Consider the following 27,634-nt stretch of genomic DNA (forward strand, 5'->3'; position numbering starts at 1 on the left):
AATAATAATAATAAACATTGTATAATTTATAATTGGGCAAACCAGAGATATGCTGACTAAATCTAATACCCGAGTGTCCCAGAAAGCCAAATAGCCAAATACAGACAGGAATAAGTATGATGCATTATGACACGCACACAGCCGAATTGCGTGGCGCGCGTGCTCAATCGCAGCCTGCTTGCGTGTAAAAAAAAAAGGGGCGTGGCATCAAAGACCGTTAAAATTAGAATTTTTATATACGTACATATTTTTATATTTATATATATATTTTAGTACTAGATAGTCATGTACACTAGTGTAAGAATATAATATAGCGCGTGAAAAGTGTTATATCCTGTCTATATTATATTGAGTAGGAAGTCGCTGTAGTCAGCCTGCGTAGTTATTTTAATGCTGGACTACATTTCCCATGATGCACTTCACCCCTTCCTCGCAGCCCATAGGCTAAGCTTATGGAAGGAAATGCAACGCGTTCTTCTGTACAATCTATTGTGAGGAGGAATGTGGCTGATCTCGTTTAGTTCTGTTTTTAGCGTAAACTCCTTATCGTAATTATTAATAGGCTGGTGCTTTTACCAAATGGACTCTTGTAACTTCGAGCATCTGTAGTTCTTGTGTTCGCTCATACACACGCGCTCGCGCGCACACGCGCACACACAGAGTGGGAAGTTCCTCACACCAGCCTGACTGAAGAAGAATGAGGAAACACCAGCAAACATCAAACTCGTGTACAGCTAGCAGGTAGCCTCCCGTCCTAAACATCTCTCCGACCTGTCCGGAGCCGAACAAGGTGCTTTGGCTCTTCTGAAACTCAGGACTCTTCTCACAGACCGATGGCGGTTTCTGCAGCGAGCGACAGCGTCACATGTAAGAGGCTTAATGTTCCTGCAGCTGGGACAGTTGTGTGTGTGTGTGTGTGTGTGTGTGTGTGTGTGTGTGTGTGTGTGTGTATATATATATATATATATATATATATATATATATATATATATATGGGTGTGTGTATATAGTGTGTGTGTGTGTGTGTGTGGGTGTGGGTGTGTGTGTGGGGAGGTCAGATAGAGCATCAACATCATGCAGGACTAAATCAGGGAGTGTGTGTGTTTTTTTGTGTTTGTGTTTATGGCCCTGTTTGTGAGTGTTTGTTTGTTTGCATGATTGTGTGTTTGTGTGTGTGTGTGTGTGTGTGTTTGCGATTGTTTTTTGTGTTTATGGCCTGGTGTGTGTTTGCGTGTGTTTGTGTGTGTAAGAGAGATGATCTGAGGTGCACCAGGCGTTCATAAACTTTTTACAGCTCTTCCATCTTTCAAATGTGAAACAAACTTATAAGCAGGAAATTTAAGAATAATATATTATCTATTTACTAGAGCCAGAGAGTTTCTTCATTGCCACCCCATTCTATTCTGTTCTATTCTATGATCTATAGCACAACTGTACATACAATTTATTTATGGGTCTAATTACATTTACATGTACATGTATTTTATGCAAAAGACAATAACGCTTCTGATCCTGATTCTGATTCAAGATCAGCTGATGCACCGCTGATGTAACGTCATTATAGAATCACGTACCCCTTCTTGTTTATGCTCCATATCCCTGAACCCCACTTTCCTTTCATTTCACAAGAACACTCGATTAGGCATACAATTTTGATAACCAAATGATAACCATCTAATCTCCAAGAATCTCTAAGAATGAAAGCAGTACAGTCAGGATATACACCCTGTATATACATTGTGCCCCTCTCTATAATGACCATGACTGCATGACGTCTAAAAATAAAAGGGTACAGCCTGATCCCGAAGAAAACTACAAAATGTACTTTGCTTAAGTGGACCTAGTGTAACTAGACTTACAGTAAATAATTTGACATTAAGGACCATCATCAATGAGTGATGTAAAGGTACAAAATCTGTTACCTTGATAGGATGTAGGCTGAGTCAAGGAGCTCAGGCAGTACTGAAGAGACCATGTCTTTCTGACTAATACACACATTTATGATATTTGTGCTAACTGAATAGCAGGTTGAATTTGTTCTTTTCAAACGGAATATTAATTATTATTTTGGATAATATGACCTGAAATAGGTTTTTGAACCAAAACAAGAGGATTGGCAACCAAATCAAATATAAAGTCTTCTGTTTCTTGCACAGTACTAGTTGTTGAACGTATAGTTATATACACGCACACGAACGTATATAGTCCAACTTTGCTGTATTTTTTTTATGTGTTACATTAACATGCTCGCTCCTTTCAAACTCAAGCTGTGAGCATTTGAACCTCCTGCAATACACACAGTTACTATTTCTATTATATTTATTTATTTATATTTTAATCTCTATATGTTAATCTATTTGTTTATTCTCGAAGTATCCATCGCTTATAACTTTATATTTATGCTTCTTCGCTTCATTAGTACTGTGCACCGGCACATCATGACAAGATCCATGTACGTGTAAAAACCCACAGTATTTGGTGATTGATTCTTATTTTATTTTGAAATTGAAATGTATCTTTATTCCAGATAGTTTTTCTTTATATTAAGTACATCACTAGTCTGTGTTTATTTATTTATTTATTTATTTTTATGTCCACTTGCTTAAAACAATGAATGTAAACTGAACATTTGTATTTAAAATAGTTATTTATTTAGCCTCCTGTGAGAAATCAGACATTTCTTTAGACTTTATGTTGTTCCTTTAAACAGGGTAAACGTACCTATTAAGCCTACAATATAAACTATTAAGACTTTTTTTTTAGGCCAAAACACAGATTTTATTAGAAATTAGGTAAATTATTAGGTACGTTACACTAAAATGTCTCGTACATTAATATGTATATTTCAAATGAGTAAAGTATTTAAAAGAAGAAACCTTTTGAGTTTTTAATTTTTAATTTTTTTATTTGCAGGTGCTAATCACAACAATCATTCAAACATTTTGTTTTAGCAGATGTTTTTTGGAACCTGTTTGTGCCAGGAGCTTCTCTGAGGCAGGATCTATCATGAATCATGTTTCATCCACGTTTATTACGTAGCTGTGAGTCATCCATTGTGTTTCTTAGAAAGTCATCAAACCAGTCAAGAATCTTAGAATTGGGAATTTACAGAAAATTTGATCTTAAATGCATAAAAAGAAACTGAACTGCCAGCCAATATATAGATTAAAACCTGTGTGTGTGTGTGTGTGTGTGTGTGTGTGTGTGTGTGTATCCTGTACACATGGACATAGAAAAGATTTATGTATTCACTTCCAGGCATAGCACTTCCTTAATATAATACAGTACTGTATTAAGTAGGAAACCTGATCCTGACATGAACAGAAAGAAGAGGCCGATACTTACCCTATAGGGGCCTCACTTTTGGAAGCGTTCCATATCACGTAAGGCCCAACTTCACTTTATTCCTCTGACGTCTTTATATTCGGCTGGCATCCCTGCAGCTGCTGACAAGATAACACTGCAAAAACTGCTGACTTTTTCATTATTTACACCCATGACTTTTCACAAGGTGGAGAGGAGGGACCATGCCCTTGCTTTCTGACTAAGCAGAATGTGACCGTCCTGCCTTCGGTTCATATGTCAAACCTGGGGCTGCGTGATAACATTCAATGTTTTATCAATTCAGGAATCTAAAAACTTTACGGAAACCTAATTCCTAGGAAGCAGCATCGCTCCTCTGATTTCTACTGTGTTTTTTAGTGTTACATTCTTATAATCTGTTCATTAGAAGTCTGTTTCTAAGACCACAGATTGATTTCTGTTTCTTAGTATCGCTCTGTTTGGCTGCAGTTGAAGGTCACTGCTCAGAGGGAAGTCCAGCATTCTGTCTACTGTAGCTTAATTACTTAAGCCACAAATATTCTCTTCATACACTAGGTATCGCACAGACAGTTAGTAAAGCCATGTCTGGGATATGCAGTAGCGCACACACACACACACACACGTTCACATATGCATGTCGCGCCGTGTCAGACATTGCTTAACAAAACACTTATTGTTGGTGTGTTTATCTGACTGACTGACATGTATTGGGAATGTGAGCACAAACTTACCCCTCTGTCTTGATGGTGCCTTATGTTATGTATGTAGTGTGCATCGCTTGCCTAAGGTATGTAGAGCTTCTCTCTTGACCCCTGCTTGGTTATTCAAACACAGAAATCATATCAGCCACATTTCTAAGATTTTTCCTCGCAAAGACACTTTTATAAATCCCCGAGAATTATAAATTCACGAGATTTCCATAGGGCTGTCTAAGAAAATCACTTGAGCTGTCATGAATAAAAATAAGAAAACACCCTAATGTAAATGATGCCTAATGCTCCCGTCGGATTGTGACCCTGTGTATCATATTTGCAAAGGAAATTAATAGTTAGTGCTCAATGTTTTTGCTTGCCAGTGTAGAGTGTGAGAGAGGCAGAGAGAGAGGCAGAGAGAGAGAGAGGCAGAGAGAGAGAGAGGCAGAGAGAGAGAGAGGGGCAGAGAGACAGAGAGAGACTGAGACAGAGAGAGACAGAGACTGAGACTGTATCTGTGTGAATAATATATCTCTGGGATCAACCGAGTTATCTTAACTGCAGACAGATGAAATTTCACCTTGTGTTTCAGTACTACCACAAAAATGGCCTTAATGATTTTCCCTGTGAGAGGAATTTCACTCGCCACGTTAATATTCCGCCTAAAAAAGGAACTAATGCTGATGTTTTAAAAGGCTGTGAGATTTGCGTAAATATCAGGAGCAGAACTTGGACCAGAAGACCTTGTGATCTGATTCAATTTCCTATTGAAATCAGATTACGCTGTTTAATCTCTGACTGGAGCAATGCAATACTCCATATTTAAAGAATATATCATTCCTTTTTTTAGGCAAAGCCTGAATTAATAGCAGCCTTCCATAACAGTACAAGTGAAGGCAGATGCTGCGTTGTCTTTTTTCACCTATATTCAGGAGTTAAAACACACCGGAAAACAGGGTTAAGGTAAATATAAGTGAATTAACAGTGTGTGAGCTGGTGAGAGAAAGAAATCTATTTGGTTTTGTAACATTTTAAGAGAGACAGAAAAGTCAAACCAGCAGGGATTATCTTGGGTGTGCTATCAAAAAAGTAGGATCTGTCTTTGTATATCTTTTACAAACACTCTCTTTTTCTCCGTCTCCGTCTCTCTCTCTCTCTCTCTCTCTCTCTGTCTCTTTCATCTCTCTCTCATCTCCCCCTCTCTCTCTCTTTCATCTCTCTCTCTCTCTCTCTCTCTCTCTCTCTCTCTCTCTCTCTCTCTCTCTCTCTCTCTCTCTCTGTTCCATCCAGAGTTAGGAAACTCAACATCACAGTGTTCTTCATATTTAATACTGTAGGGAATCACTGGTGTCTCGTTAGTCTTGTACAAATCTCCATCATGTACACACATCAATCTTGACGTAGTTATATTTTCTACAGTTAGTAAATTTAGACAGTTATTACAATTGCTAATGAAATGGGTTTCAAATGATTTGAGTCTCAATCTGTTTCTTACTCAAAAACCCATTTCCTAATCTCATTAAATAAAAAAAAAAATGTTATATCCACCTCAGTCACAAATTCACTAGCATCGCTGCCTTTAACTACTAAATATATTTGATGTCATTTTAGGCAGGTACGGAGCTCAAGGATAAAAAGTCTTATTGTGTTAATAATGATGTATATTTATATAACATGCCAGGAAATCGAATAATTGGATTGAATTTATTACAAAAGTATTTTGTTTTATTCCACTCATGCCACAGCGATTATACTACAGAATTCAGATAAGTTAATACTGAATGACGCTTGTTTATACTTGCATTTAGTGTTGTGGAATGTCCCTGAGTACGTTTCACAACTAGCAAGTTAGCTCCTGTTATCACTTTGTATCAGAGCAAAGATGTACCTGTGTCTGTGGCAGTTCTATAAACATCTGGTAACTTCTCGTTTCCATCTAAAAAGATTCATCATATCTGTGGTATGTTTTCTTTGTTTTTCTCACAACCTACTCCAACAAACTCACTGTCAGTGTTGTGATGCTGAAAAGTTCATCAGCACCTTCTCCTTCTGACCAGTCGGATTCAAGAATTCAACAACATTGTGGAATAGTTTTATGTGCACTATATGGCAAAATGTATGTACACCTGACCATCACAGCCTTATGAGCTTGTTGAACATCCCATTTCAGATTAGGTTTGAGATCAGGGTGTGGTGTGATGTTCAGGTGTCTACACACATTGTAGTGTATACTATATTGCATTATTATACTAGTGTACGATTAAATAAAGCTGAGTGCTAATGAATATGTTTGTATTGTGACTGTTTCCAGTGAACAAAACGAATAATGGAGAGACGGATCACGGCAGCTCAACTCACCCCGAGTACATAGCCTTCGGCCTGGTGCCCGTCTTCTTCCTCCTAGGGTTGCTGGGCATGTTAATCTGTCACATACTGAAGAAGAAGGGCTATCGCTGCACAACGGATGCTGAGGAACCTGTGGAACCTGAGGTAGATGAGGAGAAACATCTGGAAGACGGAGGTAAGGAGGAGCTTTTCAGATTCTCTTATGCACCGACAGATGTCTCATCTACAGGGCTGTACTGTATGCCTTAATAATTAGCACACAGATAGATGCTTTGTTCTGTCCTCAAGTGAACATCCGTTTGTAATAAAACGTCCGTCCGTCCCAAAAAATATTCAGGGTCATGCAGTTGGTGTGTGCTAGGTTTTTCTTTCTTTCTTTTTTTTGGAAAATGAACAGAACTGTGCGGTTACATTTGAATGGAAAGATTCAGGACATACACTACAGGCATACGGGTTCAAAGAATGGCAAAGAAAGTCTCCAAATGTAACATGAAACATTACCAAGTAATCTTGTCAATTCTGTAGCCACTCTGCAGCGTATCATGTTCACATTGTGAAAGTCCTCTTCGGAATTACTTCCTCAAAGTAGAACACAATTATTTGTACAAAGAAGAAACATTTTGTGTTGCAGTGGTGGCTCAAGTGGTTAAGGCTCTGGGTTGATAATAGAAGGATCAAGGTTTAAGCCGCAGCACTGCCAAGCTGCCACTGGTGGCTCTTGAGCCTGGCCCTTAACCCTCCCTGCTCCATGGTCGCTGTATCATAGCTGCCCCTGCGCTCCAACCCCAACCTCCTCAGTTGGGATATCCACCATTCTATAATGTGTATGTGGTGCTAATAAAGTCTTCCATGTCCCCAATTCATTATACAAAACATGCAAAGCTATTTCTGATATTTCAAGTCATCATAATATTAAAATTTCCCAACTGCTGGGCCATGCATAGGCAAACAAAGTAACAAATAAGAAATGATCTATCTAAACCTACACACACCTACCACCCTGTATTGTTCACTAGCTCACACACAGCAAGCTATAATATCATGACCCAAGCTTTAATATCATGCACCCATATGATGTAGTCATCAGCATTCTCACATTATCAGGTTGTGAACAGCTTGTGAACCAGCAGGGGCATGCCATGGAGTTGTTGGCACATGTACTGGATAACTCAATCGCTTTGCCTGACTTGTTTTCTTGGATTCTAACACACTCATGATCAGTGAATTTTTTTTATATATACAGGAGTTTTCACAGACCTGGTGTTGCTTTTATAGAGCAATAAAATAATCTAATAACAAAATGAAATGGTATTCAAGATAAAAGTGTAGTTTGAAATGGACAGATTAGGAGGAATCCTCTTATTCTATTCTATTCTATTCTATTCTATTCTATTCTATTATATTCTATTCTATTCTATTCCAAAAGATCAGCAGAAACTCTAAAGCACAACAGGGTAAGAGTATTTGAGTATATGTACTTTTGTGTGGAAAAGTATACAGTTTGTGAACGTCTCCTTTCCTGAGTTTTATTCTTTGTAGTCTCAGTGAAACGCCAGCTAGCTCCAGCTGTAGAGAGTTTAGTGAAAAGGATGGTAAAAACAGCAGTAACTGAAGATGTGGGAGAACAGACTGGTGTGCATGGGTGCCTAAATTTAGGGAGGACATTAGTGGTGGATCGTTGAAATGCTGTATATATGATGATAAGATAGTTTGCACTGAATGTGGGCTTTACCGGTTAGTCAGTGCAGCTGCTGTGGGACTGCTTGTGAGGCTGGTTACTCGTAAGAGAGCAAAGGCTCCATAGGAAGGATATGGGTGGAGTGTGTTTACTCATGTTTGTTGTATATTCGGAAATGTGTCATTTTGTGTAAAACCATGATCGTGCCCTACAGACTCAAAGTAAACGCTAATACACTAAACAGGTTAGTTTCATTTTATCATCATTAGATCTTCCCTGAAGTGACCAATGCAGTCTGGGGGCGTTTGTCTGAACGCAAATGCATCTATTGAAAAAGAAACCTTTTAAATATTTATAGTCATTTACAAATTTTTTTTCAATAAGAACATTTTAAGTAAATACAACAATAACATTACATAACACACTTTTGAAGCCTTTAATCCCATGTAAACGCATGTAAAACACATGTAAAATTACCTTTACCAGCTTTTTACACAAATGAGACTGATGTTTTTTGAAATGACAAATCAGCTATCTATCTAAAAAAAAGTTTGATTAAAAAGTATAAAAAGTTTGAACTGGAACCTGTCTACCCCCTAGACTGAGATAGATGGTGAACAATGACTCAGGGTTAGAGTTTAGCACAGTTAAGTTGTGGTTATCATGTTTCAAAATCATCTGTAAAATGTCAATTTCATAACAACAAGCTGTTCGAAAATGTCGCAAGATACAAGTCTTTCCTCCGAACTACTTACACAACGCAGCAACAGAACTTCACCAGGTGTCTTTAAAACCGCATCTGGCATTATGTGCTGTGGTCAAATGAAAACAAAGCCAAACTCTTTGGTCATGTACACCATCAGGAGGTTTGGTGACAAAAGGAGATTGCATAGAAGGAAACTCACCTCATAACCACTGTAAGACCATTGCCATAGTGTGCAGACTGGACAAGAGAGTTGTGCTTCCATCAACACAGAAAGGTTTAATGAACCACAGAATCCGTGGGTCTGCAATCACCCTCCGTGTCTCGTTAATGAAAACCTGTGGTCTGATTTGAAGAGGGAAGTCCACATACACAAACCTGAGCAGTTCAAATGTTCTGCATAGAGAAATGACCCAACGCCCATTTTCAAAGGGCTCCAACCGCGTTAGATATTACAGCAATAGACTCCGTGCTGTCATTCTCTCCAGAGCAGGCATGACAAAATGTTTAAAATAATTTCAAGCTATGATTTTGTAGAAATCTTGTTCAATCTTGTAGAAAAATTTTGTTTTTCCAACCCTTCTATGTAAACTCTACAGACTGCTGTATCTAAAAATCTCAGGAGATCAAGTTTCTTAAATACTTAAACTAGACCATCTTGCACCGACAAACATGCCAGGGATAAAGTTAAAAAAATCACATTGTATTCTTCATTCTGATGGACGATGTGAAAACTAACTGAAGCTCTTGACCAATATCTCCATGATTTTATGCATTGTGCAGCTGTATGTGGACAGACGTATGTGGACACCTGACACCTGTGGACAAAGAGATGGAGGCAAAAAATTGGACAGAATATCTTTCTTTGTAAGCTGTAGCATTACATTTCCCTTCACTAGAACCAAGAGGCCCAAACTTGGTCCATTTATTGTATAAGAATGCTCCTGTGTACAGAGTAAGTTCCACAAGTGCATGATTTCCCAAGGAGTGTAAGAAGTCGAGTGTCATACAAAGAGCCCTGAACACAACCCCAAGGAACACCTTTAGGATGAACTGGAACGCTGACAGCACCACAGACCTCCTGACCCTACTAATGCTTTTGTGGCTGGATGAAAACAAATCCCTACAGCAACACTACACAATCTAGTGGAAAACCATTCCCAGAAGAGTGGAGGTTCTTATAACAGCAAAGGGAGACTAAACCTGGAAGAGGATGTTCAGTAAGCTCATATGACTGTTGCGATCAGGTGTCCACATACTTTTGGCCATGTAGTGTATCGTATGTTACATATCTTATTCTGTTTCATTATATTAAACTTGATGGATAAATAATAACAATTCTGGAATAATGAATAGTTCCATTTTGTAGTATTATATAACTTATAAAATGTAATCCATGGTGTTTTTGCTTAATGAATGTAGATTAAACAGAATAATGAATAAATAAATAGGCTTGCATTAAATCCTTAATGCGGTTTATCATGCCGTTTATTTTGAGCTTAGGGATCAGATTTCACTTCTATTCGATGCTCAAGATTGAACTAAGAACAGTCAAGGACAATTTGGTCACCTTTTCTTTATAACACGCAAAGCTGTTTAACTCCACCATTTTCAGCTGAACAGGTTGTACTGGCTCTTTTGGAGTGGCTTACAGTTTCCTTCTCACTTTTTTTCTTCCTTTTTCCTCAAACATAATCTTCTCATCTTAAGTCACCTAAAAAAAAAGTCTGCTCTACTATTTAACTCAATTCGATTTATCATTAGTTTACAACTTAAATCATCACAACGGCGGAAACATTATTTTAAGGACAAATTAAACAGAGCATGTGGACGTCATGACTGTTTGTTTGTTTGTTTGTTTGTTTGTTTGTTTGTTTTTCATAGTTAAGGATTACGCAGTGAGAGATATTTAAATTTTTTTGTTTGGCTGATGAAGGATTACACAGAGAGAGATATTAGTTTCTGTTTGGCTGATGATGATAGAAAAATTCCAGAACTGAATATTTGCGGAAGAAAAGAGCAAAAATGACCCATTCCCTATCATCTAACGTCAAATATTATAGATTTGTATAATATAAAATAAAATCAAAGTAGATCACATAATAATAACAAGTAGCTGTGTGAACTGAAAATAGTAACAGTATTCTACTGGAATTAACATTGTTTTAGGAGTCTGCTTTGTACAAATTTGCATTTGTCTGTCTGTCTGTCTGTCTGTCTGTCTGTCTGTCTGTCTGTCTGTCTGTCTGTCTGTCTATCTATCTATCTATCTATCTATCTATCTATCTATCTATCTATCTATCTATCTATCTATCTATCTATCTATCTATCTATCTATCTATCTATCTATCTATCTATCTATCTATCTATCTATCTATCTATGTAGGTTTTTAAAGCAGAATTTTTGTATTGATGGCTGTTTGAGTTACTAGAAGTTTTGCCTACATGGTCATTTTTAACAAATGAAACCAATATATATCAATACAACATCGGCTGGTGCTCAGGGTTGTAGTATTGCAAAAAGAAAAAGTGGTATTATGTCATGTCTGTTTTACACCAGTCAGTCATAATGTTAAAACAACTGACGGGTGAAATGAATAGAGATAATTATCTTGCTACAGTGGCACTTGTCAAGGGGTGGGATATATTAGGTAGTAAGTGAACATTAGTTCACATTATTAGTGCTGGAAGCAGGAAAAATGGGATTAGAGCAAGAGAAAGGATCAGAACTTGAGCAAAAGCCAAGTTGTGATGATTTTGTTAAGAGCAGCTCCAAAACAGCGGGTTTTGTGGAGTGGACAACAGGTGACATGACGACAGGGTCATGACTTCCCAAGGCTCAACGTTTATCTTGGAAGAGATGGCACTATGGAAAGAAGACAAGCCAGCATAGCGGTGTCATGCCCTGGTCAGTGTTCTGTTGGGAAATCTTTGGGTCCTGGCATTCATATGGATGTTACTGTGACATCACTGTGTCCTCTAATAACGGTTGCCCCTTCATAGTGACTGTATTCACCCATGGCAATGGCCTCGTTCAGCAGATTAATTCTCCCAGCTTTAATTTGCCTTTCAGCATTGCTCAGGAATGTGACAGAGTTGAATCTCCTTCCAAATTTAATCTGTCTGTTCGAGCATCCGTGTGACGTAACTATCCAGTCCTCAGAAGCCCCACCTGGAAACTTGCAGGAAACAAAGGCCCTGCTGCTAAGGTCTTGGTACCAGATATCACAGCACACCTTGTTGAGTTTTGTGGTTTTCATGTTATGGCTGATCCGTGAATGTATTTACAATCAGGTACAAGACCTCCTCTGTTATAGCAGTATCACTCTTAGAGAGGGCATAACACACTCTTTGTTTTAGAAACTACCCACTACAGAGCACGAACACCCAAATACTGCTTTCTGAACGGTGCCATGCAGAAGCCTAGCTGACTAATGCATTGTATTGAGCTCCTCAGCTGATCTACAGTTTAATTAAAGCATTGTGATAAATCTGAAACCTGTAGGGCATGTTTTTTATTTATTTATTTTTTTTACTTCTCATCTGAGCTTTCATCACATATGTACAGTATGTCATCTTTTTTTTTTTTTTGGAACAATCCCATAGTCTCATTCTCTTTTGTTTGTGTCTCTCTGTCTTTTCAGATATGAATGACACCTACAGCGAAGGCAACACGGACACCGTGGGCCAGATCGTTCATTACATCATGTCAAATGAAGGTAGGAGAAAGTAAACGAATGAATGTCCATTGCACTGAATCTGTTGTGTTACAGCCAGCAGAGTGGGACAGGAAGAGTGTGAGGTGTGGCTTTTACACTCCTGAACATCGAGTACTGAGGACATAAAACAGTAATCCAGCACCTCACAGTCACACCTGTGTCACATGTGAGATTACCACCAACAGTCCTTTATAGTTTTCCCTGTGCAGAGAAAAGAACAAAATCTAGGCCGAATGTCTGAAAGTTCTTTTAGAGCTTGCAATAAAAAACAAACATTCAAGTCCGAGCAATGGGAATTACTCCTAGGAGTACATTTATGTCCAAAGTACAACTGTTGCAGCAGCAGAAATGAAAAACCACTCCCTGTTTCTGCTGATGAGCCAATACACATGCACAGTAAACAGGCCATGTGCAAAACAATCTCAGGCCATCTAGTCAAGTCAAGAAGCTTTTATTGTCATTTCAACCACATATAGCTGTTGCAGTACACAGTGAAATGAGACGTTTCTTCAGGATCGTGATGCTACATAAAACAAAGACAGGGCTATAAGGACTTAGTAAGTTAGTCCTAGATACATAATGTGCAGCTGTGCAGCTGTGCAACCTGGTGCAAACAGTGCAGGACAAGACAAACAAGACAGACAAGTCAGACAAGACAGTGCAGGACAAAAGACGGTGCAGACGAAAAGTTACAAGACAATACAAAAAAATCAATACACAAAAGACAGTAAACAGAAACAGCGCAGACCGACCAGTGTAAATAATGTATGTTCAACAATATTGCATGCAGTAATACTAGAATGAACACAGTGTCATAGCAGCAGGATTGTGCAAAACTAGCAAGCGTACAGTATGTACAAAACGACGGGAATGTTAGACAGTGTGTGCAAAGAGCAAAAAAAGTAAAAAGTGTGTAAACAGTTTGGTGGATTGTAAGCAGCATGTAAACAGTTTGATGTGTCTTTGTGTGGGTCTGTGCAGTCCATGCAGATGATGTGCGTGTGTATGTTGTGCTCAGGACAGTTCAGTTATTCTGAAGTCTGATGGCTTGTGGGAAGAAACTGTTACACAGACTGGTCGTGAGGGCCTGAAGGCTTCGGTACCTTTTTCCAGACGGCAGGAGGGAGAAGAGTGTGTGTGAGGGGTGTGTGGGGTTGTCCACAATGCTGTTAGCTTTGCGGATGCAGCGTGTGGTGTAAATGTCCATTATAGAGCAAGAGAGACTCCAATGATCTTCTCAGCAGTCCTCACTATCCGCTGCAGGGTCGTGCGATCCGAGATGGTGCAAGTCCCAAACCAGACATTGATGCAGCTGCTCAGGATGCTCTCAATGGTCCCTCTGTAGAACATGGTCAGAATGGGGGGCGAGAGATGTGCTTTTCTCAGCCTTCGTAGGAAGTAGGGACGCCCCTGGGCTTTCTTGGTGATAGAGCTGGTGTTGAGTGACCAGGTAAAGTTCTCCGCTAGATGAACACCAAGAAATTTGGTGCTCTTGACGATCTCTACAGAGGATCCGTCGATGTTCAGCGGAGAGTGGTCGCTCTGTGCTCTCCTGAAGTCAACAAAAATCTCTTTAGTTTTATCCACATTGAGAGAAAGGTTGTTGGCTCTACACCAGGCAGTTAGATGTTGCACCTCCTTTCTGTATGCTGACTCATCGTTCTTGCTGATGAGACCCACCACGGACGTGTCTTAGATGAACTTGATAATATGGTTCGATCTAATGTTAATGAATGGAAATATGAACCAATGAATTAACAACAGATTTTAGATCTTTGGCTCGTATCTTAGCTCAATGCTTACCACAGTATTTAAAAAGCATAGGAAGCCACAAATAAGTGAAATATTTAAGGGTTTAGATCATTTTCTTCAAGCCATGAGTACAATACCCTCTTCCTTGCTTGGAGTTGAGTACAGTCCTCTTTTGCTCTCAGTGTTGTTTAGTATTGTACTCTTCTTACTCTTCTTCTTCCTGAGATGGAGGGTTCTGTACTCAAATGTTATTTCTCACATACATAAACAAACACAGTATGACATGTAGTGAAATGTGTTCATTACTAATAGGTGGAGGACCTGAGTACCAGTATTGTGCAAATTAGTCCTTTTGCCGTAGTAATTGTCATTTTGATAATGTATGCTTTATGTCCTTAGTCTTTGCTAGCCTTCAAAGTCTAGTGTTCATCGAAAACTAATCTGGGTGGAGGTTTGTAAGCCTGCCAACACTCTCTAGCTCAAGTTGGAACTTCACCTGCCGGCATGTCCTGTCCTCTCTCCCTCCCTCTCTCCCTCCCTCTCTCACTCTCTATTTATCCATATATATGTGTATATACACACACACACACACACACACACACACACACACACACACACACACACACACTGTATAATATATATATATATACCTGTATATATACTGTATATAATATATATATATATAATATATACTTATATAAGGGGTGGCACGGTTCACAAAACCCACAGTTCGGTTCGTATCATGGTTTTAGGGTCACGGTTTGCGGTTCTGTGCGGTTCTTATCTCCTTCAGCATTTGATATATAGCTTATTAGCTTAATTATCCACAATTTAGGATACAGTATTAACATTTTTCTAATGTAATCATGTACTAACTAAATTTGACTTGACTTTATTGGGACCATCTGAGTAAAAGCTAGGTGAGATTTTGATACAGCAAGAGAGAAGACATTGATTTATTTGGCAAAACAAAGGAGAATGTGTATCGTTATCTCTACAGGAACTTGTGCCTTTTTAGCACACAAAGACTGAAATTAACTTGCATTTATCAAACTGCCAACTTCAGTGTAGCTCTTACAAAAAAAAAATGTAAAGAAAGAGAGGAACTCTTACAAGCTCTGTATAAAATATTTTAAATATATAATATAATGTAATAACACAATATAATGAGGCTATAACAATAGCAAAGGTCATAATCATAAAGTCAAGAATAAGTTTAACCATCTTAACACAACTGTCATATTAGAAGTGTTGCCATTAGCATATTGAATGCATTTTGCACAATGCTTGCACACAGTCGCAGTTCTATCTACTGTTTTATTTCCATTGTCATCGTAAGTAACATGAAATCCAAAATGTTCCCACACACCAGATTTGAACGACGCGGGCGCGTCTGCCAACTCCGGGCAGCCTTCATTATCTCCTCCACTTGCCATTTCTGCAGCACTCCTTACTCAACTTTTACTGTCTATATGTATGTTCGCGTGAAACTGTCTGAGGCGAAAGCGCGGGGCTACATTGCGCATGCGTCGAACCGTGCGACACACACACGAACCGAAACAAGTGAACCGAACGGTTCGGGTGTTTTTTCATGTACCGTGCCACCCCTGGTGTGTGTGTGTGTGTGTGTGTGTGTGTGTGTGTGTGTGTGTGTGTGTGTGTGTGTGTGTGTGTGTGTGTGTGTGTATATATATATATATATTTCTTCCTCTCCATCTGTCTATCTATCTCTCCATCTACATTTCCAACTCCATCTCTCTCCATTTCTCTCTATCTCTTTCAATATAAACCCCCCCCCCATCCCCCCCCCCCCTCTAGCTGTACAAATAGATTTGACTGTTTTTGAAAAAGAAATTCTCAAAGCGTATTTAAAAGACCCTGTGGCTGACGTTAGGTTTACTGGTAAACATGTTTGCTGATGTTGATAAGCTGAGGGATATGTGTCGGGGTTCTTGTTGATGGTATTCTGGTATACTTTTTTTGTTGATGAAAAGTAACTGTTCATGTGTACAACAGACTGTAAATGTTGAGTATCTAGAAAGAGACTGCGAGTGAGTGAGTGAGTGTGTGTGTGTGTGAGTGTGTGTGTGTTGGCTTTTAGATGAGCTTCAGTGATTGCATTTTAATAAAAAAAAAACCATTGTGGACACTGCCAGATAGTTAGTCTGTCACTGAGCATGCCACATTATGACACATACTAAGACTGCACAACACAATCTCAGCACATGAACAAAGCTTTCTTTTATAATGTGTGAATTCTGTCTCCTAACATTTGAGATAACGTGTAAAGTATAAACCCAGGCTACAACACCTTCGTAAAGTTTATGAACTTTTAAATTCATGCAAACTGTTACATGTTTAAAAGACTTAGACTTTTGTGAACAAGCACAATATTGTTGTGAATCTGACACTTTGGTGTACACTAAAATAAACCTAAAAATTCTCCCAATATAGAAAGCAAGCTCCTTCCATGAAATATTGACCTCCACGACTGCAGGAAGATGGCCATTAGCTTTTCTCTGCTTACAAATAACTGATATCCACTCCGAGTTTCTCAAACTGAGGCTTATTTAGTGAATTCACTGGTCTCATAAGACACACTTAATAAACACATCACCAGCCTCCGACTGGCATGAGCAATATTCTTCTGTCTCGACAAAAAAGGACTCGACAGACTTGTTTGCACAGTCACTGTTATATCATGCTCTTTTAAGGTTTAAATGTATGTTTTGGAGGCGTCCATGCTTTCTTTTTTCAGTCTAACTCGTGCTTTTAATTCACTCTTGCCAAAAAAAGTGTATTATCTAATCACCCTTTTCTGCTTCTGGTTATTATTATTTATATTATTATAAACTATTATAAATTATTATACCAATTGTAATAAATAATTGTTTTTATTTATTTTTATCTTGTCTGATACTTATTAATTAATTAATGTGTTTGTTTGTGAGTGTGTGTTTAAGGGCTTGTGGTAGGGCCTGACTGATGATAAAGATAATGGAAGAGAAAATGCCACGATCAGAGATGTGACAGCTATAATTTTTTATTTTAACTAATAACCTTTTTTTTTTTAAATAATCTATAAATACTGGCAAATATTTTTATTTAAATATTTTGCCTGCCATTTTGTGTTGAGAATAATACATTTAAGGTTAGAATGACAACAAACAGGGTGGAATATTGGAAAATATTGACCACAAGACCGGTCGGATCCAGCTTGCTGTATTTTTCCCCATACATAGTACACAGGATGTAAATGGCCGGGATTGTGTGTGTTCTCGCGCTGCTTAAAGGTAATGTTTCATTGTCTGGGAGCTTTGACTTGATGAATGCAGATGCACTATTGTGCACTTTTTCCTATTTTTGTTCTCCATTCAAAAGCACAAACGATCCAGGCCGTCCTTGAAGACTGAAAGCAATATAGAAAAGAAGGATGCAAAGGAGGAATCTCGGAAGTGAAAGAATAAGAGAATGGATGATTGAAAAACCATTGATAAACTGGATATGATTATGGAGAAGCATGCGAAGAAGCTGGGGAAGAGATTTGTGCTTTATTGTTCAGTTGTATCAGTATTTGTGTGCAGTTTCAATATCTCCCTCTCTCTCTCTCTCTCTCTCTCTCTCTCTCTCTCTCTCTCTCTCTCTCTCTCTCTCTCTCTCTCTCTCTCTCTCTAGCTAACAAAGATGCTCTGAAGGCCATGGTTAGTGAGAACAGCGTAGACTCTGAAGGGTAAGACATGCTATTTATATTTTCATTTTTACAAACACATGGGAATCTGCTCGTGTTTTCTGGTACAAATACTGTTCCTCCAAAAAAAAAAAAAAGAAAGGTTAATGTATTTTTCTTAAGCATTCTACACACATTTGTAATAAATCCTACAAAATGTAAAATCTTTTCTCTGACTGTGTAGTATAGTATGTTTTTGGCACAAAAATATCAGGGTTGTTGACCTGCCCAAGTCGGATACATACCATTAAGTACAATTATGAAAGTTCTGAAAAAGATTTGACACATAATAATACTGATATATGTATTATTATAGGTAGGTAGGGATGTGGTAGCTCAGTGGTTAAGGTGTTGGACTACCGATCGGAAGGTGATGGGTTCAAACCCCAGGTCCACCAAGAGGCCACTGCTGGGCCCCTGAGCAAGGCCCTTAACCCTCAATTGCTTAGTTGTAAGTCACTCTGGATAAGGGTGTCTGCTAAATGCCGTAAATGTGAATGTATGTGAACTGTTTGTGTAAAGTTCAGAGACAGAGAGAGATGTATTATTAATCCCACAGTAGAATGCCTTTGTATGCTGTAATTTCCCTTCACTGCAACTCAGTGGCCCAAACCTAGTCCTGCACGACAATATTCTTGTGCACAAAGCACAAGGTTCATAAAGAAGTTGTTTCAAATGTGTGGAATAAAAGTACTTCAGTGGCTTATACAGAGCCTGACCTCGACCCAACTGCACCCTTCTGGGATGAACTAGATGGCTGAGGAAGCCCATAGCCTCCTTGTCCAACCCCAGTACCTGACCTCACTAATGTGCTTATGGATGATTCAGCAAAAATCTCTACAGCCGTGCTCCCCAAACACAAGCGGAAATCCTTCACAGAAGAGTAGAGGTTATTATAAGAACAACAGTGGAACCAACTCCATATTAGCTGTTTCACTTAATGTCCATACAAACTATTCAAAAGGTTGTAGGAAAGAGGTAAAAAAAAACAAACAACAAAAAAAAGCACCCGAACATTATTTTATTGGAACTACATGCAGAAATGTGTTGCGTTCATGTGAGCTCAAAGTCCTGCAAGGATTTTTTTCAACCCAGCAACTGGTTTCCTCTGCCAGGATGTTAAGGATTTCTACAAGACAATGACCCCTAAACTGCTGGTTCAGAAATCTTTGAACCATATTCAACTCTATTAAACCCTGCCGATGTCTGAAACACTTCCGCAAACCATGGAACATACAAGAGCATAAAATGTTCTGTATAATGGGGTCACACAAGATCCCTCCGATCCCTCCGTCTCTTATCTTGGACTTAGATATTATACAAAGAAGCTTAGTTTAAAACTCTTTTAAACTAAAGGTATTATTTATTTTATTGTCCATATAGTTATTTCAGCTCATTTTCATACCACACAACAATCCTGTAGCCATATGGTATATAGAAAGAAAAAAAAAACCCAGATGATTTTTGCCAGTTGAGCTCCTTTATCTTTTCGTATTTGATGCATGTATGTTGCTACCACAAGGTGGCAGTGTAGGCTCTGAAATAAATTGTGCTACCCCTTCGCAGGATCTGTATATGTGTATATACTGTATAAACTCACCGTATGCAAATAATTACTATAAACTCGGTGTATGCAGATATTTACATTATTTATTTTATTAGGAACACTATGAAGGGCTTCACTTTATCAACCCAGCTCAATTTTTTACGGCCTTCTTTATTCCTTTGAGAATGAGTTTTCATGATGGCATCACCCAATGCCTGTAGATTTATTAAGTGCACTTTCATGTTGTGGACCTTTGGTTCTACCGTATCCCAAATGTGTACATCTCAGCTATAGATCAGGTGACTGCGAAGGTCACTGAAGAGCAATGAACTTCTTGTCATGGAACCAGTTTGAGATGACTTTTGCTTTGGAATACTGTGCCTTATTATGTTGAAAGTAGCCAATATAAGACGGTAAATGGTGGTCATGAAGGGATGCACATGATCTGCAACAATACTCAAATACTCTGTGGCATTCATGCTGTGATTGACTGGCATTAACAGGATCAAAGTGAGCCAAGCAAACATTCCCCACACCACTACACCACCTCTATGAGCCTCCACTGTTCACACGGCAGGGCAGATCCATGCATGCCAGAGATGGACAGTTTCACTGCAGCCTCATCTTTCTGTTCTTGAGTGACAGAAATGGAGTCTAACAGTCTTCCACTGTTGTAGCTCATCTGCCTCAAGACTTGATGAGCATTCTGAGATGTTTTTCCACAATTGTACAGTGTTTATCTGAGGTACTGTAGCCTTTCTGTCAGTTTGAACAAGTCTGGCCATTCTCTGTTGTCCTCTCTGATCATCAAGGCGTTTCTGTCTGCAGAACCACAGCTAACCAGATGTTTCTTTATAATTGCACCATTCGGAGGAAACTATTGTGTGCATAAGAAGTTCTGCAATTATAAAGATTTTCAAATTCTCAGCCAGTCAGACACCAACAATAATGCCAGTCAATTTTTTTTTCTTTTCGGACGGTTGATTTGTACATGAACTGTTTTTACGCTTTTCACTGCTGCCACACGATTGGCTGATAAGAGAATTGTTTGTATATTGTTTGGAGAGTGGTGTCCATATGAATATTCTACTATAATGAACTAATATCGAATGCATTAGCAACCACCGTGATAATATATAAAAGGCAATATATGCATTTTTTTTAATGCCGAAAAAAAGAACTTTGACATTGTTTAATGTTGTTCAGTTTTCTTCTGAAATCCCAGAACTGTTTCTGTGTAGATGTATGCAATACAGCGATACATAATCCACTTGCATAATGGCCACGGTGAACTGCATATAGCTTGTCTTTCTGACAGCAAATCATGCCTGCAATTGGCTTGAAAGGTTTTTTTTTTGTTGTTCTCTTTTGTTTTGTTTAGTTTTTCAGTCAGCACTTCAGCCTTGACGTTGTGAATACACTCATTTTTTTCACTAAGTCCATGTGATGTAAGATTGAATGAAAGCCTCTCATCCATAAAGCAAGGTCTTCACTCCATTCATAAGCCATGCATAAGAGTGAGCCGGGTGCGTCCTTGAGTATTGAAAGCAGGCACGGTGTGAAAGGAGAAATCTCAGATGTGAAAAGGAGAGCGGGTAGAAAACCACAGATGAGCTGGATAAGAAGCCGGGAATGCTTGTGGAGTATCAGAATAACACAGCAGTAGGGAGGATAATGATGGCAGCGCTAGAGACGGGGAATAATGGAAGACGTGTCATTAGAAGTCAAAGCAGCCAGAGAGAATGAATGATTGACAGAGTGGAAGAACATATGGATGAGTGCAAGGGACAGATTAGAGTATTTCAGAGCAGTGACGCTGGACAGAGTGCTCTGGTTTCCTGACTGGGCTGTTGGGCATAGTGCCAGTGGGACACTTATAGAGGCAGCTGGGAGGAGCCAGAGGCCTGTGCTAACCAGGCAAGGTGGGACAAAGTTTATCCAAGAGTTGAGTGACAGATGGGAGAGCTAGTTTGTTTCTGGATGTAGGGTTTGATCTTCCTGGACATTCATAGAAAGTACTGGCTTCTTAATGCCATCATTTCCCCCAAAGTACTTGTAATAAATGATTGTTAGTTTGTTTCTCTGTAACCTGTTTTTTCAATTTTTCCTCTTCTCTCCTATATAAATCATGCCAACCTTTTGACAGACACACACCTCCCTGCTGGTGTGTAGGTGTGAGTTAGAGAAGGCTGTAAAAAGCTTGTCTATGCCCTTTCTTTTATTCCTCTCTCAGCCCTTATGCAGATGGTCATTTACATAACGTCTCTATCCCGATTGAACTCCTCCTTTTCAACACCACCCTCAGTGGTGTCCCGTAGTGAAACAGAGACTGGTAACTAGAATGCTGCCACGGTTTTCCTCAAATAGTGAGTCTAGTGGCAGAACTGCATCTCTACGTTAAGCATTAGTTAGCGAGTGACGGACAGAGGTGCAGCAATGAACGTTGCACAGGATTACAAGAAAAAGCGGGAATACAACAACCCAGAGAACCACTGATCTTCTTTAGATCTGTAGCAGCACTCTGCCTTAGTGACATAGTAAAGAAATATTACTAGCAGAAACGCGTGCTATCAGTTTATCAGTTATTCCTGTCTGCATGAGCAGAGTACGTTTGTCCTCCCTGTGCTTCAGGGGTTTCCTCCAGGTTATCCGGTTTCCTCCCCCAGTGAAAACACGTGTGTTGTAGTGTGCGAGTGCGCAAGCGAGGGCACACGCGTGTGATTGTGCACACAATAGTTTCCCAAGGATAGGCTCCAAGCTCCCCCAGGTTTTTAATATGACTCTTATCTTAAAATCTTATGTCTTTTCTCTGTTTAGTTTCTTATTCATTTATTTGATATTTTGATAATTTGCAGCGCTCCTGTAACACCAATCACACCATCTCCTGTGACCCCAATCATGCCAGCTCCTGTAACCCCTGCGAGCCCCGTGTCGCCAGGAGCTCCTGCCGCAGCAGCCAAACACACCTGTAACCACCTTCACACCATTGGAGGAATGATGGGGCACAACAACACGTGTAACCGCTGCAACCAGAAGAAGTGGCCTCTCATGTGGCGCGGCTCGAACAGGAAAATAGACCGGCGCGCACACGTCGGAGAGGTCACCGTGCTGGCAGTTGGCAGGTGCGTGTTTGACTGTGTGAGAATGGGAGGAAAAAAGAGTGGTGTCTGTATTCGAGGGAATCTGTGAATGCTATTTTAAACTCTTTCTACGGATATCAATACCTGTAACGTGACAAAGTGTCCGGTGATGTGGCTAACTATAGTGGAATAACACCGCCCCATCGCCCATTATCTCCCCTCAAGCCCTATAAGGATTTCTTTAACAATTTTTAACAATTTGCGATTTTATTCTGTAACAGCATTATCATGACCCAAATGCACAGTGTGTAACAGCCTTTAGATGGATTTGTGTGCGTTGAGGTCATCTCACCTGAACAAGGAAGTTCATTCATTTATTTCATTTCTGTTCCTGGTGCCTCCATTGGTCTTGCACATACAAATAGACACATGCAAATATTTTAAGTAGACGCCTGTGTGTTTGTTGCGACACACCGACTGACACGTTGACATTTTGGTTTGTGCGTGTGTGCACATTTAAAGATCCTTTTCCATCATTTATGTTGTGTGTGTGTGTGTGTGTGTGTGTGTGTGTGTGTGTGTGTGTGTGTGTGTGTGTGTGCATGCAGCTAGTCCAGTATCGCTCATTCTTGTGCTCACTGAAGGGAAGTCTGTGTTCTGAATGCTAATCAAGCTTTTCCTCTTTCATCCATTGTGATAAATGAGAGTTTTTATAAGGGTCACCCTAACCCATGTGTGTTTGTGAGTAGATTTTAATTAATTTCCCAATTTATTTCATTAATTCCCAGAGGGATGTTTGTGAGCTGAATGTGTAGGTGGTTAGTAAACAGAACTGAATGTCAAGTCTACAGCGTACAGCACAGCAGACTTAAGAGATTGTCTTCAATTTCAGGTTCCGTGTGACTAAAAGTGACCCACGGCCGGGTCGTGAAAGACGCAGCCTGCTGATCACCGAGCCTAACGGCAGTGTCCCCGTCACTCCTGTAAAGACCGAGCCAGCTTCACTGAACGGCAGCACAGATGCACCGCCCAAGGTGAGCTCCACTAAACACACAACAAACTAATAAAGCACACACACACACACACACACAATCAGAGTGGGTTGCTATAGAGAAAACTGCAGGGATCACTGTGGGGCATCAGCGCTGCTCACGGCTTTGTTTCTCCATCAACTTCTTTCATTTACCTCTAAAACTATACATATGAGACCTGGTCTAGTGTCTAATTAATACATTTACCAATCAGTCAAGCAATTAATGAGAAACTTCCCAGTCTCTTTTTACCTTTTGAATTAATTTTATTAAATAAGTACTAACTCGGTTTGTAGCCCAACAGACAACATGTAATTCCCAAGTCTCACTCACAGGGGTAGTTGTTTAGCACAGCGTGTTAAATGACGCAGTCCAACTAATTTGTAATGAAATTTATTTATTTTTATTAATTTTTTATTAGCTGGTGAAACTAGATGTGGTATTTTTATTTAAAGGGCAAAGAGTAGCCCTGCTTTGTGCTTATTGCAAGGAAATGTATTTAAACTGATAACTGTACTATTTGTACTTATATCGCTGCCCAGTATTAGATGAGTCTATCAGCTAAGTTCACCATCACTGAGGTTGATTGTTATAGTAATGCCACTACAGATCTTTGACTCATATTTGACTCTGATTTCGTGTTGGATTTTCTATATGTATAACAGAAATATTCTTACCACTTCTACGAGTTTAATCATTTTCTTTCATTCTCTCCGCAGGCAGAGGCCGACCATAACAAGTGAACGTGTGGGAGCTATATCCGTTCAAGTGTAGTCAAAAGCAAATTTTAAAACGTTTTATACCCAACCACAGCATTGACATAGCAGCAGGGCGAAAGAGAAGACAAGATGAAGGTTAAAGATGGTTTTGAAGCAAAGCAGTTGCTGAATAGGCCTTTTAATTTGAAGTGCAGTATTAGACTCCGACCTCTGGCCGCTGTGGTTTGTTTGCGTATTTGGGAAGGGAGGAGGAAGGTGCACCAGTTTGTCCGAGTTATTCCATCACCATGTCATTCCTCCCTTTATAAACACACTGCATCATTAACCCCGCAGAGTCGCTTTATACATTTTAATGTCCGCGAGCGTATCAATGGTTAATCCACAGTCAAACATACGCTCACATTACATAGTAGGCTACAGAATAGTTACCGTGACCTAAGGTCATGTGACTCAGTTTACGACTTCCAAGAAGCAGGGACTTTTTTTTTTTTTTTGTTAAGCGCGCTCTTTTCAGTTCCATCACTAAACAAAACTACACACACTCAACAGAAAAACTCCACGTCGGGTACAAATTTAACGCAGCACGTGTCTGAACGCACCTGTCCCAACATGTATCACCTGTCCACCACATGGCATCCTGTTTGCCTTTTGCTTTATATTGATTAGCCAAACCCTTTGTGCCTTTAATTTGATCAGCATGATGTTTAACATAACTTCTGCAAATGTCTGCTAAGCTGTCTTATTTATTACTCATAGTGTGGCCAAAAAGCTTTTTCCGTTTGTGGAAAATCTATGTATTTATGATGGAGCCTCACACCATGTTTAGTGGTCTGTACTTTCTCAATTATCTTCTTCTTGAAGCCATATGCAAGAGTGTATAGCAATGCAAATAAATAAAATCTGCTCCAACAAAAACTGGAAAGAAAAAGTGGACAAAAAGTCTAGACGATACAGGGAGCTTCTACGTAAAATATAATCACAATTCACTAGTCAAAATATTGCTTCCTTCATTAGTGCTTTAGGAAAAATGTTGCACCAGATCACCCAAGACTGCATGGTTTATTCACATTTTATATACCTGTCTGGTTACCTCATAGAATAAAAAAAAAGAAAAGACTGTGTGACAGAAGCTAATATAAATACACAAGGAATACAGTAATAATATTATACTGGATGTCTACTCTTATGATGTTACCTGTTCTGTATTTAACCAGTAAATAATGTTTAAAAAAATCATCAGAATATAAACGGCCTCGTATTGGAGAAAAAAGGCTCTTTGATGATATACTGGGAATCTCAAGTCACTACAGTTTAACCAAAACACGTTTGTCAATAACGTTATTATATGGATTGTACGAGGACACTGAGGTGGTGTGGTTGGGGAAGGACAGAATTGGTGAACGGTAGGTGGGTTTTAAGTGCACTTTTGTTAAAATGCTACCCATAATAATGAAAGGAGCTTTGTATATCTACAGCAAACAATTCAATACTCTACAGACAAATAGTCAGATGGTTGCAGTTACAGTTACAAAGATTTATTTTGGCTTGGAAAAAAGAAACGATTGCCATCTAATCGCATATCATTAGTAAAGTGTATTTATGTAACACATGGAGAATATTTCCGAATCCTGTTAATCCAAACTTTCTATTCCAAGCCTGGGGGATCAGTCCAAAAATGTTTCTTCCAAAATCCCTAGGTTCCTAATACAGAGTGCCATCTACAGACTATTTAAACACCGGCGCACCGTCAACTAGTCCCTGCTACCTCTTTTAGGATTTTTTTTGTGGTGTACTTCAAGGAAAAATTTGAACCAAAATAATGAAACTATTTGTGTATTTAAGATGTTTTAAACATGTCTAAAATGTAACGGAATGTTGAAAGTCGTATGTTTTGAATTGGATTTTTTTTTTTTTTTAAAAAGGCTGTGTTATAGAACAACTATTGTTTTAATTATGTTTTTGTTCCTACAGTTTGTATCTACATTAAACATGTTAAATGAAAAAGTAGGTGTTCATGATCTTTCTTTTCCTTTAAACCCAAGTTTATCCATAATTTGTCACACAAAAGAGCAGTTACTTTAAACGTAACGCTCTCCTTAAGCACCTGTAATGCTGGTCCGGCAGGTTAATCGGCCGAGCATTGTGGGTAATATCTAACAGGTGTGTTTATAGGTCACTTGAGCGGTACTGATGACCTTGGAAACAGACTCTTTCTCTTTCTTTCTCCACTCTATTAATTCCTGCATTTTGGTACTGCAGAGAGCATGATCCACTCAGCCCGTGTCGCTCTGAGGTTCCTACATTTTTGTACATCATGGCTTTTTCTTCTCTCTCTTTCTAATCTGTCTGTCTGTTGACGTCCTACACTTCTAATGTATCAAGAGCCTGGATGACGTGTGGAGCGGGTACAACACAGTGTAGAATTTCAGTGAAGCAAGTGTATCTGAGACTGTCATTCCTACAGTTTCAGAGTAACTAATGCACGTTTGCACATGTGGAGCTCATGAAAGTTTAACCGGTTGTAATGTATTAGGTCTTGGTATTTTTGGAGCTGTGAATTATTAACCTGCTCCCTCATGGAGCTAAACTATTGTGGGTGGTGGAAATCTACAGACCTCCTTATAGTAGTGCACCTACTCAGTTGTTAATGTATGGCTATAAGAATACATTAAGTTTATTAATGAATTACTTTAAATATTTCCTCATGACAAGTCTATTTTAGTGCCTTGAATTAGTCATGGCTGGTTAGAGAATAAAAATGTTCCTTTATATATGAGAGAGAGAGAGAATATTACTGATTTTGGAGATTCCTTAAGACACCGTTATAATATACTGAAGACGATTTATAGATAATGTCCGTGTGTCCAGTTTGTGCTAACAGAAGAAAAAGCAGAAAAGTATATGATGAGCAATTAATTGATCAAATAGCTAATAGATCCTTGATGGGTTGATCTGTGTCATGAAGCCTGCTGTAATGAGACAGCAAAGCACTCCACTTACACTGAAGGAAAGGCGTATTACAGCAAATTTATAGCAGAGTGCTTCCACAAGTGACACACAGCAGATACTTATTTTGCCTTAATTTTGAAACTTCAAATCAGGGCCGTGCTGTGGCAGATTATCTGATAAGTTGTCATTTACATTTACAGCATTTGGCAGACGCTCTTATCCAGAGCGATTTACATTATCTCATTTTTATACAGCTGAGCAATTGAGAGTTAAGGGCCTTGCTCAGGGGCCCAACAATGGCAGCCCTGGGATCGAACTCACAACCTTCCAATTGGTAGCTCAACACCTTAACCACTAGGCTACCAAAG

The 27,634-nt window shown here is 39.1% G+C and overlaps 1 protein-coding gene across 1 annotated transcript; it reads left to right on the forward strand.

The window, feature by feature from the left end:
- The first annotated feature begins 425 nt into the window (after positions 1 to 425).
- On the forward strand, positions 426 to 26,230 carry rell1 (RELT like 1). The gene is made up of 7 exons (XM_027134457.2): positions 426 to 867; positions 6,328 to 6,537; positions 12,388 to 12,462; positions 17,890 to 17,944; positions 22,343 to 22,609; positions 23,460 to 23,601; positions 24,318 to 26,230. The coding sequence occupies exons 1-7, from the start codon at positions 834 to 836 to the stop codon at positions 24,339 to 24,341; spliced, it is 807 nt and encodes a 268-aa protein (XP_026990258.2). The 5' UTR covers positions 426 to 833; the 3' UTR covers positions 24,342 to 26,230.
- The last annotated feature ends 1,404 nt before the right edge of the window (positions 26,231 to 27,634 follow it).

Source organism: Tachysurus fulvidraco, chromosome 1 (assembly GCF_022655615.1).
Source record: "Tachysurus fulvidraco isolate hzauxx_2018 chromosome 1, HZAU_PFXX_2.0, whole genome shotgun sequence".
Classification (NCBI taxonomy): domain Eukaryota; kingdom Metazoa; phylum Chordata; class Actinopteri; order Siluriformes; family Bagridae; genus Tachysurus; species Tachysurus fulvidraco.